General features: G+C 37.7%; 1 protein-coding gene across 3 annotated transcripts; it reads left to right on the forward strand.

Annotated features, from left to right (window-relative positions):
• Window positions 1–4391: 4391 nt before the first annotated feature.
• On the forward strand, window positions 4392–14385 carry LOC106544631 (myosin regulatory light polypeptide 9). Of its 3 annotated transcripts, none has more exons than XM_014060968.2 (4): window positions 4392–4551; window positions 12583–12781; window positions 12940–13101; window positions 13882–14385. In XM_014060968.2, the coding sequence occupies exons 2-4, from the start codon at window positions 12598–12600 to the stop codon at window positions 14052–14054; spliced, it is 519 nt and encodes a 172-aa protein (XP_013916443.1). In that variant the 5' UTR covers window positions 4392–4551; window positions 12583–12597; the 3' UTR covers window positions 14055–14385. The 3 variants fall into 3 exon arrangements, with proteins under 3 accessions (XP_013916443.1, XP_087563348.1, XP_087563347.1); XM_087707222.1 differs by lacking the exon at window positions 4392–4551 and adding an exon at window positions 4731–4753; XM_087707221.1 differs by lacking the exon at window positions 4392–4551 and adding an exon at window positions 11883–12019.
• Window positions 14386–17482: the final 3097 nt, after the last annotated feature.

Consider the following 17482-nt stretch of genomic DNA (forward strand, 5'->3'; position numbering starts at 1 on the left):
CTAACTGGGTAGGGGTGATTCCTCAAATGAATGTGGAGGAACTTGACTGAGGCATGGTGGAAATGCTTAGGAAAAGATTCCTCCAACCCCACCCTTTATCATGTGAAATGGAAGGCAGATCTTCCCGGGAAATACAATGTGTTTAAGCTAGTAAAATAGCTGAGGGGAAAAGCATTTAACAGTTATAAAGGTAAAGGTTTTCCCTTGCCCAGTCATGTTCGCCTCTAAGGGGTGATACTCATCTCTGTTTCTTAGACAAGGAGTCAGCACTGTCTGAAAACACTTTCTTAGTCATGTGGCCAGCAAAAATGTGTGCTGGTTAAAATCTTTGTTTATAATAACTATTGTATCTAAAGTTAACCGTCACTGTGGAAATTCAATATATTGTGTTTTGATGAGGATAGACAAAGCTTGGATCTGTCCCATGTTTACGGCCTCATAGCTTTTATGAGATTCTTTTAAGACCATGTCTATTATTTTATTAACACTGTTTTCTCATTACTTTTTTCCTTCATGTGAATGCCTCAGTTTAAAAAGTTTTTAAAGTTTTTAAACAGTATAATAAGAAATGGATAGTTGATGGGAAGAATCGCAGTAATCAAGATGAATGTCTTGCCAAAAATACTTTATTTATTTCAAACGGCACCGGTCAAATTAGGAGAAAATTTTTATAATGATTTGGATAAAACGGTACGAAACTTTGTGTGGAACAGCAAAAAGCCTAGGATTAAATATAAACATCTTCAAGATAAAAGAATACAAGGTGGAATGGGTCTACCGGAATGGAAAACATACCACCAAGCAGCAACAACAATGTGGATAAAGGAGTGGGTAATGTTAACCAACAAAAGAATCCTAACGATAGAGGGTCACGACTTGCAATGGGGGTGGCACAATTACTTATGGTGTGAGGGAAACAAAGTCCATAACTACTTTAAAAGACACCATCTAAGAGGGGTACTGATTAATGATTGGCTTGAAATTAGAAGGAAATTCTATATCCAACTACCCAAATGGATATCCCCGACGGAAGCCCTGATATACCCAAATCTGATAAATTTCGACAAAAATGTTATTTACAAACAACTGTTAGATAATCAAAATAGACTAAACTCCAGGGAAAATTTGGCGGAAATGGAATAAATATTGATTGGTGGCCATACTTTCAAATACAAAATAAGTACAAATCAGATCTAGCACAATTTGGCTTTCAGGACAAGGACCAGGAATTGGATAAAATTTTAATAGGACCAGACGAGAAATTAATCTCGAAAATGTATAACTGTTTGCTGATTCGAAAAATGGAAACAGAAAGAGTGAAAGAAGTTATGGTAACCTGGGCCCAGAATATCGGCCACACAATTGAGTTAGATGACTGGGAAAGGGTATGGGAGTGGAACCTGAAATTAACGAAGTCGACGGCCTACAAAGAAAATGTATACAAAATGTTCTCTCTCCGACAAGACTGGCAAAAATTTCCACAAAATTATCGGCCAAATGCTGGAAATGCAAAATAACACTGGGCACTTACTACCACATGTGGTGGACGTGTCCGGTGGCTAAGACATATTGGAAGCGAATGCTAAGGTGGCTGAATGAAATTATGTCAACTAAATTAAACCTCAATCCGGAAATGTTTCTATTAGGGATAATAGATCCAAAAATAATTAAAACTAATCAATATCTACTCATCCATATCTTGACGGCAGCAAGGATCGCATACGCACAGTGCTGGAAGAAAGAAAATGCCCCCACTAGTACAATGGTTATGAATAAAATCTTAGAAATAGCGGAAATGAATAGATTGACAATGCGGATTAACGAAAAAGAAGACACAGACTTCTACAAAGCCTGGGAGAAATTATACAAATGGTTTGATAACAAAGACAATGAGAATTAAGATATAAAAGGAGATAGTTGGCTAACTTAAAATGACTTAAGCAACAACTTAAATATACAATACGCAAAGACTAAGTGACAAATGAGAGTAGAAATGTATCAGAGGTGAGAATTCACCTACAAGTAATATTATTACACCACAGTGTTGGAAAAACTTGAAGATCTGACAGGGAAAATCCGTTATAAATACCTGCATGGGATTAGTAACCTAGTCTTATACTAGGCAAGGTGAGATGAACTATGCGAGATGAACAGCGCCGTTTGTGCTGTAAATATGTAAAGAGTTTTATCTCTTTTTTGTATCTTGTATTTTGTAAATCTTGCCTTTTTTTATAACCTTCAATTGGGGGGGGGGGAGAATCAGGTCACCCCCTGAAGAGGAAAATATGTAAACACAACAACGGATAGAGGGGATGGAGGGAGGAGTAGAAGGAAAGATAGGAAGGAGGGGAGGAGAGGAAAAGGAGACAGGGAAAAGCAGAGGAAGAATTGGAGGGAATGCAAGAGTAGGAGAAAGGGAAGAAGAGGGGAAGAGCAGAGGAGAGGAAGGGGAAGGAGGGAAGGGAAAGGAGAGGAGGAAGGAAGGAAGGAGAGAAGGAAGGGGGGAAGGAAGGAGAGAAGAAAGGAGGGAAAGGAAGGAGGAAGTGAAGGAGGGAAGGAAGGAGAGGAGAGAAGAAAGGAGGGAAGGAGAGAGGGAAGGAAGGAGAGAAGGAGAGAAGAAAGGAGGGAAGGAAGGAGAGAAGAAAGGGGGAAGGAAGGAGGGAAGGAACGAGGAAAGGAAGGAGAGGAGAGAAGAAAGGAGGGAAGGAAGGAGGGAAGGAAGGAAGGAGGGAAGGAGAGAAGAAAGGAGGGAGGGAAGGGGGAAGGAGGGAGGGAAGGAAGGGGGAAGGAAGGAGAGAAGGAGAGAAGAAAGGAGGGAAGGAAGGAGGGAGGGAAGGAAGAAGTAGTAGGATTGTTGTAAAATAAGATGGGTGTATGGGATGGTAAGAAAGCAATCTCAATTATATTGTCAATTGTAGGGGAGAAAAATTGTTACAAATACATATTATTAATAACAGTTATGAGATTATATAATTGTGAATGTATACATGAAAAATAAAAAAAGAAAAGAAATGGAAGGAAGAAATTCAGAGCCTAGCGTAAGAATGAAATCCTAAGGGGAAATCCTAAGGGGAAAATATGAAGATACAAATGAAATTATATGGATGAAGATAATCTAAGGCACCAAGTCAGAAATTAACTATAGGGCAGGGCTGTCAAACTCATGGCCTGCAGACCGAATGCATCACAGGGGCCATGACCACGCACAATTTAGCAAAGGGGCGCATGCATGGGGGTGCTCACATGGCCTTTTGGGGCTGCGCGCACACACACACACACTTTGGCCACTCGGCACCAAGGTTAGCCATCACTGCTCTAGACTCTTCTTAAAAACATCCAGTGATGAAGCGCCCACATTTCTGGAGGCAAGCTGTTCCATTGGTTAATTGTCTTCATTGTTAGGAAGTTTCTACTTAATTCCAGGTTGCTTCTCTCTTTGATTAGTTTCCAACCATTGTTTTTTGTCCTGCCCTCCAGTGCTTTGGAGAATAATTTGATCCCCCCTTTTTCGTGGCAGCCCCTCAAGTACTGGAACACTGCTATCACGAGGAGCGGTGGCACAGTGGTTAGAGTGCAGTACTGCAGGCTACTTCTGCTGACTGCCAGCTGCCTGCAATTTGACAGTCCAAATCTCACCAGGCTCAAGGTTGACTCAGCCTTCCTAGGTGGGTAAAATGAGGACCCAAATTGTTGGAGGCAATATGCTGACTCTGTAAACCGCTTAGAGAGGGCTGTGAAGCACTGTGAAGTGGTATATAAGTGTTATTGATATCATGTCGCCCCTAATTCTTCTTTTCTTTAGACTAGTCACTAACCAAATCTTGTTTATAGTCATTTTATGGGGCGTCCCTTGGATCAACCTTCCGGTACTCAAAAAATAACTGGGAAGAGCAGAGGGAACCTCTTAGTACCGAAGGAAGATCGCTAAAGAGCGGGAAAGCTTAAAACCCTGCAAGGGGAGCTTCCCGCTCCATTCAGATAAAGCTGCGCTCCCCTCTCCCTCTCCCCCTCCCCCTCTCAGGGAATGCGACTTCAACACGTCAGCTTGGCCCGCGCGAAACTCTTGACGTCACCAGCGCCCTACCCACTACGGCTGAACAGGAAAAGAGTTTCAATTCCCTTACAAGGTCATCAGGCGCACTCGCGCATGCGCCCCCAAGTTCTCCTTCCCATTTTAGCCACACCCCGTCTCCTGGAATGCGGCGAGCAGATAGGACTGTACCAAATCAATAGTAAAAAAAACCGGAGGGAAGTGTTTGGACCAGCCACTCCTTTCCTATTGGATTTTTGAGCTCCAGCACGTATCTAAATTTAGAAGAAAACAAATCTGTAGTTGCTGTGTGCCTTAGCACTAGGCAGTCTATGCTTTTTTTCACCGACTGCACCGTCTAATTCTATTTGGCTCCCCTTTCTCCTCCTCTAGCTACGGCAGTGGTTTCTACCTCCGTCGCGCTCTCCGGAAGTGTCGAGGCTGTTGGTTTCCTTGGTTCGAACGGCCGCTCGTCCTTTACCGCGATCCATCGGCACCGAATTTCTTCCGTTAGAGTCGAGGTGAGAGAAACCGGAGACGGTTGGGTTGGTGGGCAGACTCGTTTGCGAGAGGGAGCTGGAATGACGGATGCGGAGAGGGGAAGGCGGCAGGTTCCCCCTGTGGGTCTCTCCCCGCCCCTCCCGTTTCTCCGCTGCGGTTGTGAAGTTCGGCTTCGGTTACTTTTGAACGGCTGGGGAGATCTCGGCAGCCGGGAGTTCGGAGGTTGGTTTCTCTCGGCAGCGAGTCCTGGGACGGGGTGGCGGCTGGATTAGGGCATTGAGTCGAACAGGAAAGGGGGGGTTGGACGACCGATCTCCGGTCTTGGCGGGGTTATCTGGTCTTGACCGAAGTGGGGGGAGGCAAGTTGAAGCTGTTTCTGAATGCTTTGAAGAGCCTGCTTGGTCTTCGCTGGATGGATGGGGACTCCGCCCCCATCATCCGCAGCAGAGCAGAGCTTGTTGAGTGTGATGGGGGCGATGGTATCTGGATCGGGTAAAACTAGAAGCCTGGAAACAAGCTAACCACCTTAAAATACCCACGAAGGCTGATCTGGTGTTGTAAGGAAACGGTTGGAGTTGACCAAGAAGTTTATGGGATAATTTCCTGAACCAAATACTTTTCGGAGCGCTTTGACCCCCCCCCCCCCAAAGCAGACTCGGTGCTGCTGTTGCTTCTTTCTGCTTGACCGTATTTCCTAACAAAGGGTATTGTGTAAAAGTTGGTGGTTTCCTCAGACCTCTTGCTATGAGACGGTGCAGGTTTTTCTTTTCCTAGCGAAAAGCCACATTTCTGCTTTGGGTAAATCTGTCAAATGCATCTGAAAGGAGGCCTTTCGGATGCATGTTTTAGTTTCATTTACTCAAGGTATAGTTGCAGAAATCCACAGTGTAGTGTAGTAGTAGGTGGATCCAACCAAAGCACTGCATTTCAGAAAACTTCAAAAAGTCATCAATGCAGTGCAGAAGTTACAATATCAGAGGAGATCCACTTTCAGTTACACTTAATCTTTGGTTAATGATTGTTCTGCCTATTAACCATTCAAACTTACTGAAACAGTAAGTTTATGATTTAAGATGGTCAGAACATCCATGTTATCACAGTTTGGGATGCTTAAGAACCAACTGTCTGAATTTATTTAGCGCTCATAGCATCCTCTTTGCAATCTGGGGAACTGGCTTCTGACAAGCAGTGAGTGGGGAAACTACAGGAAGTTGCAAGTTGTGGGCATATAACTTTGTGCTTAATGAGCCCAGCAAGACTGACATGTTGGGCCTAGATATTGTAATGTTTTACTTAATTACTGCATTCAGTGTATTGTGGCTGTTACATGAGAACTATCTGTATTCTTTGAGCAATAAAAGTGTTCTGGATGTTTTTGGTTGCATCCTTTCACAGATCTTGAAAGAAAAATGAAAGTAGAAAATAGAAGTTTGCATATTGCCTTTATTTTGTTAATTGGATGTGGTTTTTTTTTTAAAAAAAGAAACCCTAATAGTGCTCTTACAACCTCAGGGGTTGGGGTTGAGAATAACACTACAAGTCCCAGATTCTCCTTCCAGTTTGGCTACTATTTATGCTGGCTGGGAACTGTGGAATTTGCCATCCCAATACATCTAGCAGGCATTAGGTGGAAGAAAAAGTACTCTATAAATTGCTATATAAATTAGTCTGTGTGTGCAGAACATACCACCCTGTATAGGTAGTCCTTGACTAACATCCACAATTGAGCCCAAAATTTCTGTTGCTAAGTGAAACAGTTGTTGAGTGAGTTTTTCCCCATTTTATTATCTTTCTTAATCATTGCAGTTGTTAAGCTAGCAACATGGTTGTAAAGCGAATCTGACTTCCCTATTGATTTTGCTTATCAGAAGGTTGCAAAAAGTGACCTTGGGGCACTGCAACTGTCATAAGTGTGAGTCAGTTGCCAAGTGTCTGAATTTTGATCACATGAACTACAACAGTAATAAGTGTGAAGAATGGTCATAAACCACTTTTTTAAAGGTTGTTGTAACTTCAAATGGTCACTAAACAAATTTGTGAATTGAGGACTACCTGCACACCTATTTTATGGAAGACGTTTCTCTGTTCTATTCTTTTAAGGAATGAATAATCAATAACACTTGAGAATCTGATTTGTTCTAAAATGACCTAAAATATGATTTTTGTATTCAAATTGGGCATAGATACATCTTTGTCACTCATTGTGAACGTACATGCATAGTATTTTCATGAAAACAAGCTCAGAATAATTATAAAACTGATCTGTATTAGAATTCATAGAATTTAACACAAGATGTTTGTTGTTTCTGTGTGAAAATAACTGGGGAAAAAATAAGTCTGGAAAACCTTAAGGCTCTAAAAATGTGCTGATGGTAGTGAGGAATTTGAAATATTTTCCCAGCTCTTTTAGCTCATTCTTCTTAGCACATTCCAAAGGAAGCCATGTTAAAGACAATGTGCACTCTGCTGGTTTCCAGTTACAGCATTGATTGCTATGGCAAGCCCAATTCTAAAAACATTTTTTTTTAAAATAGTTTCTAACAAAATAGGCTTATTCTATCTTCCGAGCCCTAATCTCAAATTCTGTATAGTGAACACAATCTGGAGAGATAGTAGGTAGTTTCATGCCTCTTGCATTCTGGAAAATAAAGTTTTAAATGAATGCAGGCGGTCCTCAACTTAACAACAGTTCGTGACCATTCAAAATTACAACAGCACTGAAAAAAAATACTTACGACTGTTTTTCACACTTTTAACCATTGCAGCATCCCTATGGTCACATGATCAAAATTCAGATGCTTGGCAACTGACTCATATTTATGACAGTTGCAGTGTCCAAGGGTCATGTAATCCCCTTTTGTGTCCTTACAGGCAAATTCAATGGGGAAACCAGATTCATTTAACAACCGTATTATTAACTTAATAACTGCAATGATTCACTTAACAACTGTTGCAAGAAAGGTCATAAAATGAGCAAAATTCACTTAACAAATGTTTCACTTAGCAACAGAAATCTGGGGCTCAATTGTGATCGTAAATCAAGGATTATCTGTACAGATTGATTGGGTATTGTTTTGTGCTATCGTGCAGCACATTTGAAATCTAATGGCAAGACACTTAATGTTCGTAGATTTACCTACACTCAGAAGTTCAAAATCATTAATGCTTCTCCTGTACCACCACTTTGAAAAAGAAAGCTTTTCTGATGATCACTTACAAAATGCTTTTTATAGAACTCCAAACAGAACAAATTGTAATCCAAGTCAGTTATAATTTGGAATAAAAGGCAATGAGGTTAAAAGTGGTTTATACTTTGACAGTCAGATGCAGTTCACATTTCATTACATTTTGATAAGAGTAATAATCTATTCTTTCTGTTTAATTGCAAAGCCAATGTTACTGAAATGCATAATCTATACACTATATGGCAGTATTAGCAGAGTCCCAGCATCCAAAGCTTTTTTTTTTAATATAAGAACTCACTTAAGATTTAAATGCACCCACTAGGCTTAAAATGCTGGTTGTTTTCAAGGAAGAGAAATCAGAAAACCATGTGGTAGAAATAGTATCATTTGATTATAAAGCCTCATATTTAGAAATCATATTTCAGTGCTTTTGACACTCAGCTGCTGAAAAGATGTTATTCACTCATAAGACGGAGGTATCAGTACTGTCGTTGGGATCTTGGGGTTTTCAGAAACACAAAAATAATTTAAAAGGGAAATACTGAGGAGAAAGGATATCACTAAAAGAGGCCAGCACGGACTGAGTATGCTCATTTAGTATAAGCTATAATGATTAAAGGAAAGGGGGGGGGGAGAGGTGGTGACTGATTAATGGACACTCCTGAATAGGAGTACACTTCATTACATTTACCTTCTAGAATTCTGATAATTTAAAATTGGCTAAAATATTTGATTATAAGAAGAGTTATTAATCCCCTGGCTATTAATAGATTAAGATACATCTTACATCTTTGGTCCAGTGCAGGGGTGTCAAATTCGATTTTATTGATGGCCGTATCAGAGTTGTGTTTGACCTCAGGCGGCTGGAATGGGCATGGCCAGCTCAATATCACTCGTGTTGGGGGCGCCTGTGGTGGCGTGAGTGCTCTGCTAGCGAAAACAGGTTCCTGAGCTCAGTTTTCAGCTGTGATGACCTCCTGCAACTCTCTGCCAGTGAAAATGGCCTTTCCAGAGCTGAATTTTTGCTGGCAGAGGCACTGCAGGCCAGTTTTAAGCACCCGTGGGCTGGATGTGGCCCATGGGCCTTGAGTTTGACACTCTGGTTTAGTGCATAAGGCATCAGACTAGAAAGCAGGAGTTTTAATCCCACCTTAGGAGGTATGAAAGCCAGCTGAGTGACTTTGGGCCAGTCACTCTCTTTCAGCCCACCCCACTTCACAGAGTTGAAGTGGGGAAAATAGGAAGAGAATAGTGTGTTACATAAGTTTGCTGCCTTGAATTATTTGTAAAATAATGAAGACGGGATACAAACAAATAAAAAAATGTTTTACTACATTCTTAGTTATAAAATATTTATGTTGGAGTTTTAGTTACTTTAAGTTATACAGACAAAATGTTCCTAAATTTCCTAAAAGAAAAATGTTCCTTAAGATTGTGTATATAAAAAAATAGGAATGTTTACTGCCAGCTTTCTAATTTTAATTAATTTATATAGTCCCAATCATTATAAGATATTTAGTGATCAGGATCCTCTGAAAATGGTGCCCTGAGTGACTGGAAGTTTTTTCTTTTGCTGACAAATAGTTGATTTTGCTGGCAAAACTGGTTTTTTTGCATATGCTGCCCAGATTTTAATGGAACCAACTAGGAACAACCCCAGATGACTCTCAGATGACACAATTATTTGCCTGTATTGAGAAAACCTAGTGGTTGCAATTCATGGTCAGAATGGCCAGAGAGTCGGAGTCTCCATCTTTTCCTATCACTTGTTCAGATTTTTAAATGCATTTTTTCTTTAACATCGCCTTTTGAAATTGTTTTCTTTTGATTTCTGACTTACATTTTAAATGCTAAACATCTGGTTGAATGCAGAAGCCAGGCCTTGCTGAATTATAAATGTGATTTTTAAAATGACTTTTACTTTGTTTTTGGAGTAGCAAATACTTTTGCTTTTGCCACATGAAAGTTGATTTCTTCTTTTCTGGTGAATGCAATCTGATGTACTCTAGACTCTTGCAGTAAGGAATTTGTATTTTACCAGTTTTTATGAGAGCTTTGCTGTTTTACTGTACTTTATTTCTTAATATCTCTCTGGTCCTTTTTTTTAAGAGATAGGAACTTTTCCCTTTGTCTCTTCTATTTGTTCTCTATAGCGGGGAAAATTATCTCAAACCTTCCTGCGGTTAGCCAGTAGTGGAACAGACTGTCCTTAAGAGGAAATGCCTATGTTCATGAACTACATTAAAAATGAAAATAACAAAAGCTTTCTTGAACTTCTTCAAAATAAGAATGCTTTTTAACGTATAAGCTCTCTCTGAAAATTTTTAGATAAATGGTTTAATAGCAACAGCTATTTGTTGCTATTAAATGAAGCAACAACAATTATAAATCTACTTAAAGAAGATACGCAGATATAGCCAATTTGATGGATTGGAAATTAATTTGTTGCTGACAGGGGGAGAAGGAACTTTATTGGAAACTTAAAGCTTTGGTAAAGAAGTCTGAAGGGGTGATGATGGATCAGTAATGAATTGGACTTTCTTAAGAAAATTCGTGCACTTTTTAAAAAAATGCATGCTGTGGAAATACTTACAACAGAGATCTATGACTTGGGGAATGAAATGAAATTATATGGAAATACCGTAGGTATAATTTTAAGGAAAAGTTTGATTATCAAGAATCAATCAAGGACTGATAAGAAACAATAACGGTAATGGATGAAGCTGTTGCAGACTTTTTGTGAGTTAAATTGCAATAATAGATTGTTAACAGAGGGTTTTGAAGTTAGTTCTTGGTGTTGGACTTACCTATTAACCTTTTTTTTTAAGAGTAGATAAATGATAGGTCAAATTGCTTCGGTAAACAGAGTTCTAGAAGCTTATATATTGTAGACCTATTTTGCAAGGGGGAAAACTAATGTTGAAACATATTTATTAGTATTCAACTGGGGGGGGGGATATGTGTTTTTTTTCTTTTTTTCTTTAATGCAATTTTTTGTTTGATTGTTTTTGTTCTGTTTAGCTTTGCCCTATTCTAGTTTGCATTTTTTTTAAATTTTACATAAAAAATAAAAATATTTGGAAGTTATAAATTTCTAAGATTAAATCTATCTTAATTATGGTAACCAGACTTTATATTTACATTTATGTTGAAAAGGAATTTTAATGATTTTCCAGAGTACTAGTTGTAGTTCTTTACACAGCTAGTCCTTAATGTACTACCACAATTGAGCCCAAAATGTCTGTTGCTTAGCAAAGCAGTTATTGAGTTTTGCCCCATTTTGTGTCATTTTTTTGCCACAGTTGCTAAGTGAATCGTGTGGTTGCTAAGCAACTCTGGCTTCTCTCATTGACTTTGTTGGAAGCCAGCTGGGAAGGTTACAAATGGTGACCACATGGCCCTGGAACAGTGCAACGGTTGCCAAGTAACTAAATTTTAATCATGTGATAATGGGGATACTGCCACAGTTGTAAATGTGGGAACCGGCCATGTCACTTTTTTCAGTGCCATTATTAACTTCCAACAGTCATTAAACAAACAGTTGTAAGCTGACGACAATCTATAGTTTGGTTATTTGTCATAATTTTAAATATTTTTTAAAAGTCTTGAATGATTTAAAAAAAAAATTGATGGTAGAGTGATTGTCCAGAGACAAGTTTAGCATGTGATTGGATTTCTAATGTCAGTTCTTGTAATAACATCCATTGCAGTAATTTTTTAAAATATTTTTTCACATCAGTTTTTCCTCAGCTATTTTGACATTTATTCAGAAAATGTAGAATACCAATGTTTCCTGTCTGCAGCATATGTTACTGTATGGTGCTGAATAAATAAGATTTTAGTGAAATAAAATAGTAGTCTCCCGAATAATATTGGAGCAGTAGGTGTATGCAATTACTCTTGAAGAAATTTTATATCTAACTGACTGCGGAAAAATATGAATCTTTTTAATTTTAGTAACTTCAACTTAGATCATTTAATATCTGAAAGAAAGTTGAAGATATTTGAATGGAAGATTCTAAACATTATGCTTGTTGGCTATTCTAGCTATGGAGTAATGAATGTTTGCTGGGTGACTTGTGCATGGGCTTATTTTTAGTCAGACAGTAATTTGTGTTCTTATATGTCAGGGGACTGTTGTAATAGATGGAACACAAGTTTAAATTTGTGAAGTTAATCAGTGGATGATATCAGGATTACCTATTTATAGTTCTTCCCTTTCAATATATAACCAGCAGTAGCATCTTTTCCTGCTGTCTGAAGTTTGACTAAACCATTGGGCTGTAATCTATTTTGAATCATGGTAAGGTTTTTCTCTAGTACATAAATTAAATCCAGAAATGTGATTTCAAAAAGTGTTTTAATTCTTAAATAGTTTTTAATACTTATTTTCTAATTCAGTTAAAAATTCAGCACTATTTGATTTAACAGCAAAGGAATCAAAACATTTTAGTGGTTAGCTGAAAACAGATTGATCTTCATTTATGAACTTGTTTTCAGTTGGTTCAGCATTCCCAAATCTATACCGTTATGAGCTATCGGGTCTGTAAAATTACACACTCTCTCCTACTTTATCCGTAAAGCATAAATAAAACAAGAATGTTACGGGGTATGAACGTCTATAAAGTTCAGGGAGTAACATGTTATTTAAATTTCATTTTTAAAATATTTTAATACAGCATGTTGGCTTTTTCTTCATACTATTTTTGTTTTTCCTAACATGCTTTACAGTGAAGACTTCTCTGTTTAGAACAAATTGTAACTGTGGTGATGATGAATTGTTAAATTAAGCTAAACAGCCTTGAAATTAGATTGTTGCTTCCTTTCTCTACTGTTCCTTACTTCAATGATTTTTTTGCCTCCTAGAGTCTAGCAGCCAACATGTCAAGCAAAAGAGCAAAGACAAAGACTACTAAGAAGCGCCCTCAGCGTGCTACGTCCAATGTATTTGCTATGTTTGATCAGTCACAGATTCAAGAATTTAAAGAGGCATTCAACATGATTGATCAAAACAGAGATGGTTTTATTGACAAAGAAGATCTGCATGATATGCTTGCTTCACTTGGTAATCACTTTTTCTATTTTATTTCAGTTATGTTTCTTCTAGCTAACTTACTCCCTGTTAAAGTGTAAGGAATTTTTATTTAATACTTTAGAGCTGCACCTTGAAATATAACCCTCCAACTATTGATGTGCTCAATTTTAAATGTTAATTGATTGTAGGGAAAAATCCAACTGATGAATATCTAGATGCCATGATGAACGAGGCTCCAGGACCCATAAACTTCACTATGTTTCTCACAATGTTTGGTGAAAAGTTAAATGGCACTGATCCAGAAGATGTAATCAGGAACGCCTTCGCATGTTTTGATGAAGAAGCAACAGGTAAGAAACCACACAGTATCACAAATAATTTCATAGCTTTTGAGTTTGATTATATAATCTTGGTTAGTTATGTGTAAAATTATACACAAGTTCAAGGCAAAGGAATGTAACACCTTCTGACACTATGGCAAAATATGTGGTTAAAAAGCAACGCTGTGACATTAAATTTTTAAAACTGCAAAAATTAGGGATATTTCCTGCAAAGGAATGGTTTGGTAGGGATGATTTTAAAAATGGAAACTCTTCTTGTTCAGGGAAGAAATCATTTGGTTTCGCAGTCAGAATTGGAAATTACTGATCCTTGCTTCTCTGATAAATTCAGCTGCTTGATAATGATATCACAGTATTATTCACATTTTACTTTATTGTTTCCAGTAACAAGGCCATTTACTAAAATAGTTTAAGATCTCAGTCATAACTTTAATTTGGTGACAGCCATAACTGACATAATCGAATTCTATAAGACTTCATACTTCTGCTCATGCAAACAGTGATTTTGAATCCACAGTTTATTTAGAATAGAAAAAAATGCTAATTATTTAGTAATAATTGCGTATTTAGTAGTAATTGCGTTTTCTAAATAACTACAAACATTTTATTTGTTCATGTCATTACTTATTTCCTAAAATATAAATAACTACTGAAACAGTAAAATTTTAAAAGCCCTTAAGAGCACTTTTAATAAAGCCTTTTGATTAATTTTGAATTTTTTGTGTATAATACGTTATACTAAAACTTCTTCTACTAAAATTCTCTCTTGAAATCTTTTCACATTTCTAGGCGTCATTCAAGAAGACTACTTGAGAGAATTGTTGACAACAATGGGAGACAGGTTTACAGATGAAGAAGTTGATGAGCTGTTTAGAGAGGCACCAATTGATAAAAAGGGCAATTTCAATTACATTGAGTTCACACGCATCCTGAAACATGGAGCAAAAGACAAAGATGACTAAAACAGAACTCTTGCTTCTGCATTGCTCTTTAGATCTCATGATTATCTTCAAGGGGATTTTTCCAGGTAGAACCTGTTGCATGCAGTTAGCTTTACAGCTTTTACCTATCTTAATGTATTTATCTATACAAGGCCATTCTGGCACATCTTGCACCAGTTTAAAAGGCCAGCAATGGAAATTGTAATTTTGGTGAATTTGGAAGATAAGACCAATGAGTTTGAAGGCCCAGGAAAAATAATCTGTGTTTTTCTGGTTTAGCTGGATTTTTACATTTTGTAATAATGCCATTTTGAAATAAGATTGCTATATCAATAAAATACCTCAAATGCTAGATTGCGAAGTATAAGATTTTATTAAGAGTTGACAGTCCAAACTTCATGATTTATATAAAGAAGAATAGGAAAATGATTTTGTGAAAGACTAATATCACTGTGTCACTACTTCCTATAGATTCAACTGTGTATCTATTGTAATTTTTTTTTTTCAGAGTAAACTTACTACCCTGAACATATATTTTCTGAGTAGATTGGTCTGGAGAACCATGGCATACTACTTCCACGGATCTCCTGGTTTTTTTTAATCTACCCTTGTTAAATTCATTATTCTTATGAAGCTTTTATTTTTTTGACATTGGTGACAATTTATAGATCATAGTATTTTGGATTCATGAACATAATATAGTTTTTCTCAGTTTAGAAATGCTTAAGTTTCTTCCCTAACTAGTTAACACTGCTTCTGTTATGCTGATCTTTCCCCTCATTTCCAGTATCAGCAATAGTAAAAAGTTTTTACTTTTAAGAATGTTGGTATGTGCTGATATCCAGCCGGAAATGGAGAAGCACTGCTATCTATCCTGTTTTATAACCTGCTTTAGAGTGCTGTTCCTAGAATAATGCACACAAAAATAATTTCCATTTTTTTCTAAGGACAAATATCCATTTCAGTGCCTCCTTGGAACTCTAATATCCGCGCAATCTTTTAGTTATTAGGCTTGGCATTAAGTGTTGGCTATAAGTTGGCTAGGAATCACAACACCTCAAATACTGTACAAATTGACAGGAAGTACAATTGAAAATATATGGTATACTGGTTCTCATTTCTCATACTTGCTCCACCTAAATATATCTTGAATAATACAGGGCCCTTTTGCTGGAGGAAAAAAAGCAGTGTGAATTTGGAAGATATTGTAGCTATAAATTCAAAGAAATAATGATTACTATATTTTTTATACTATAAGATACTCCAGACCATAAAACACACCTAGCTTTTGGGGAGGAAAACAAGAAAAAAAAATCTGCCTCTGTCTCCCAGCATCCATCAGTATTCATCTGGCTAGCGTCCTTGCAGCAAACAGCCTGGTCAGCTTCAGTACATGATTGCAGCCTGATTTAGCATGAGTAGCTGATTGATAGTTGAATTGGCCTCTCGGAATACCGCCAATCAGTTGTTCCAGGCTGCAGCGATCACAGCCTATGGTTGCATCCATAAGCCCTGTGTCTGGCCTCTGCACGCCCCATTTTTGGCCCATTCCAGGCAGGGATCGCTGCTGATCGCTGGCGATTCCTATTGGCAGCGATAGGCGATGGTGGTGATCCCTGATGCCTGGAAGAGGCCCAAAATGCACGGAGGCCCAAAATGGAGCTCACAGAGGCGGAAAATGGCTGGCGGGTGGGCAGGGCTTCAGTAACATTAGCTCTATAAGACGTATAGTCATTTTCACCCACTTTTTTGGGAGGGGGGAGTGTGTCCTATAGTGCGAAAAATATGGTAATTAAAGTGTTCAGATTAGCGATTAAGATATTGGGGTAGGAATGAGGAGACCTACATTTTAGTTTACCATTGACCATGGAAAATAGTGGCATTTAGCCAGTCATTCTCGACCCAGCCAACCTCCCAGGATCATCACTGAATAGAAAAATAAGAGTAAGGGTTGTACTCTCCTACAGCAATACTGTCAACCATGCTATCTCTGGCCACCCCCAGTAATCTTGATGGTGGCAGATCCTTTATTGCTTTTTCTACATGATTGTAAATCTCTTAAAAGTTTTTAAGATATTGAGAAACTATTGTGAAGCACAGTTAATTCCTGGATTTTAACAATTTCTCACACCAATACTTTTAAACTTGATAAATAAGGTACGTCCAGCTTCAGATCAGATCAGACTACATTTTGATTTGGTTAGAGGTTATCTAACCAAATCACATTCTTCATGGAATGATGTAGAACAAAGTTCAAATTTAACTTTTGCTCTGAAATTGTTACGGTTTCCCCTCCTCATGTATAGAGATGGTTTCCTTCCAAAATGGATCAAGTCTGAATCTAAAACATGTTAATATATCATACAGCTATTCCTCATAGAAAGCCCTGCATTGTGTTTTAAGAGCAGCGATCGATATCATGGCACACTTAAGATTAACACAAATATTTAATCACACATTTTTGCTTGTGAGATCCTAATTTGACAGTTGCATGAGGTAAAAACAGACATCAAACAATAGAGGTATCCCTGAGTACACAGAAGGCACAAATGAAACAAATGTACAAAGCTCTTAATATTTACAATGCACCTTTCAGGCCATCCAGATGAGAAGCTGATATTCTTAGAGTTTGATATCCTTCGAGTTGGCTCATGCTATAACATAATACCTAAAGAAATTCTTCAGAGGCAGTATGATTTGCATAGCCAAACAATGTGGATTAAGGAAAGTAATCATTTTTATTTCTAATGTTATCAGCTTCTCCAGAATTTTGGGTTCCTGTAGGAAAGAGAAGATTTGAATGCATGAAACATATAAAATATGTGCCCAGGGAGGCTTTTATAGCCAATCTTACTTCCTAACGCCATGGATATTACTTGATTCCAATTACAAGTCTCTCCTAATGCTTCATTGTTATTCAGCAGATAATTTTGAAGACTGGAAAGAGAAACTGCAGCTGAAAAATATCTCTTTGGGGAGATTTACAGTTTTATCACAAAAATTTGAAGTAGGCTGTTGCCACTCAAGAGAGACAGGAAACAAACTGCCTCAAAATGATAAGCTTCATTGCAACTGAATTGGTGAATTGGCTTTGCTTAGGAGAAGTTCCAGGAAAACACGGCTATTTTGTTGTAAAGCAGAGATTTCTGTTTGTTATTCTTCCAAAATGCATCAAGTCTTAATCTAAAATGGGTTAATATATTGTACAGTTATTCTTCATAATTTGAGAGTGAAAACGAGGCTCAAGTGATAGAAATCTCTGAGATCAGAAATATTCTATTCATTTCCCCTAAAACTAAAATTTCATGTAATTACTATGTAATATAACAAGAATGGTTATCTTCTTCCTGGTCTGTCTAGAATTCCATCTAGTCTACATTTATTGGGTATTGAGTTATATATAACACTTTAAACAGCCTATTTCCTTGCAAAAGTATTGCGCTATATCT

Source organism: Thamnophis sirtalis, unplaced genomic scaffold (assembly GCF_051295495.1).
Source record: "Thamnophis sirtalis isolate CommonGarterSnake01/CBP01778 unplaced genomic scaffold, rThaSir2_p1.2 scaffold_2, whole genome shotgun sequence".
Classification (NCBI taxonomy): Eukaryota; Metazoa; Chordata; class Lepidosauria; order Squamata; family Natricidae; genus Thamnophis; species Thamnophis sirtalis.

Bases quoted from the DNA above. Each gene is read 5' to 3' on its own strand.
- LOC106544631 (XM_087707221.1), top strand. The intron at 12,782-12,939 runs GTAATCACTTTT...AATTGATTGTAG, and splicing joins TGATATGCTTGCTTCACTTG to GGAAAAATCCAACTGATGAA. The intron at 13,102-13,881 runs GTAAGAAACCAC...TCACATTTCTAG, and splicing joins TTTTGATGAAGAAGCAACAG to GCGTCATTCAAGAAGACTAC.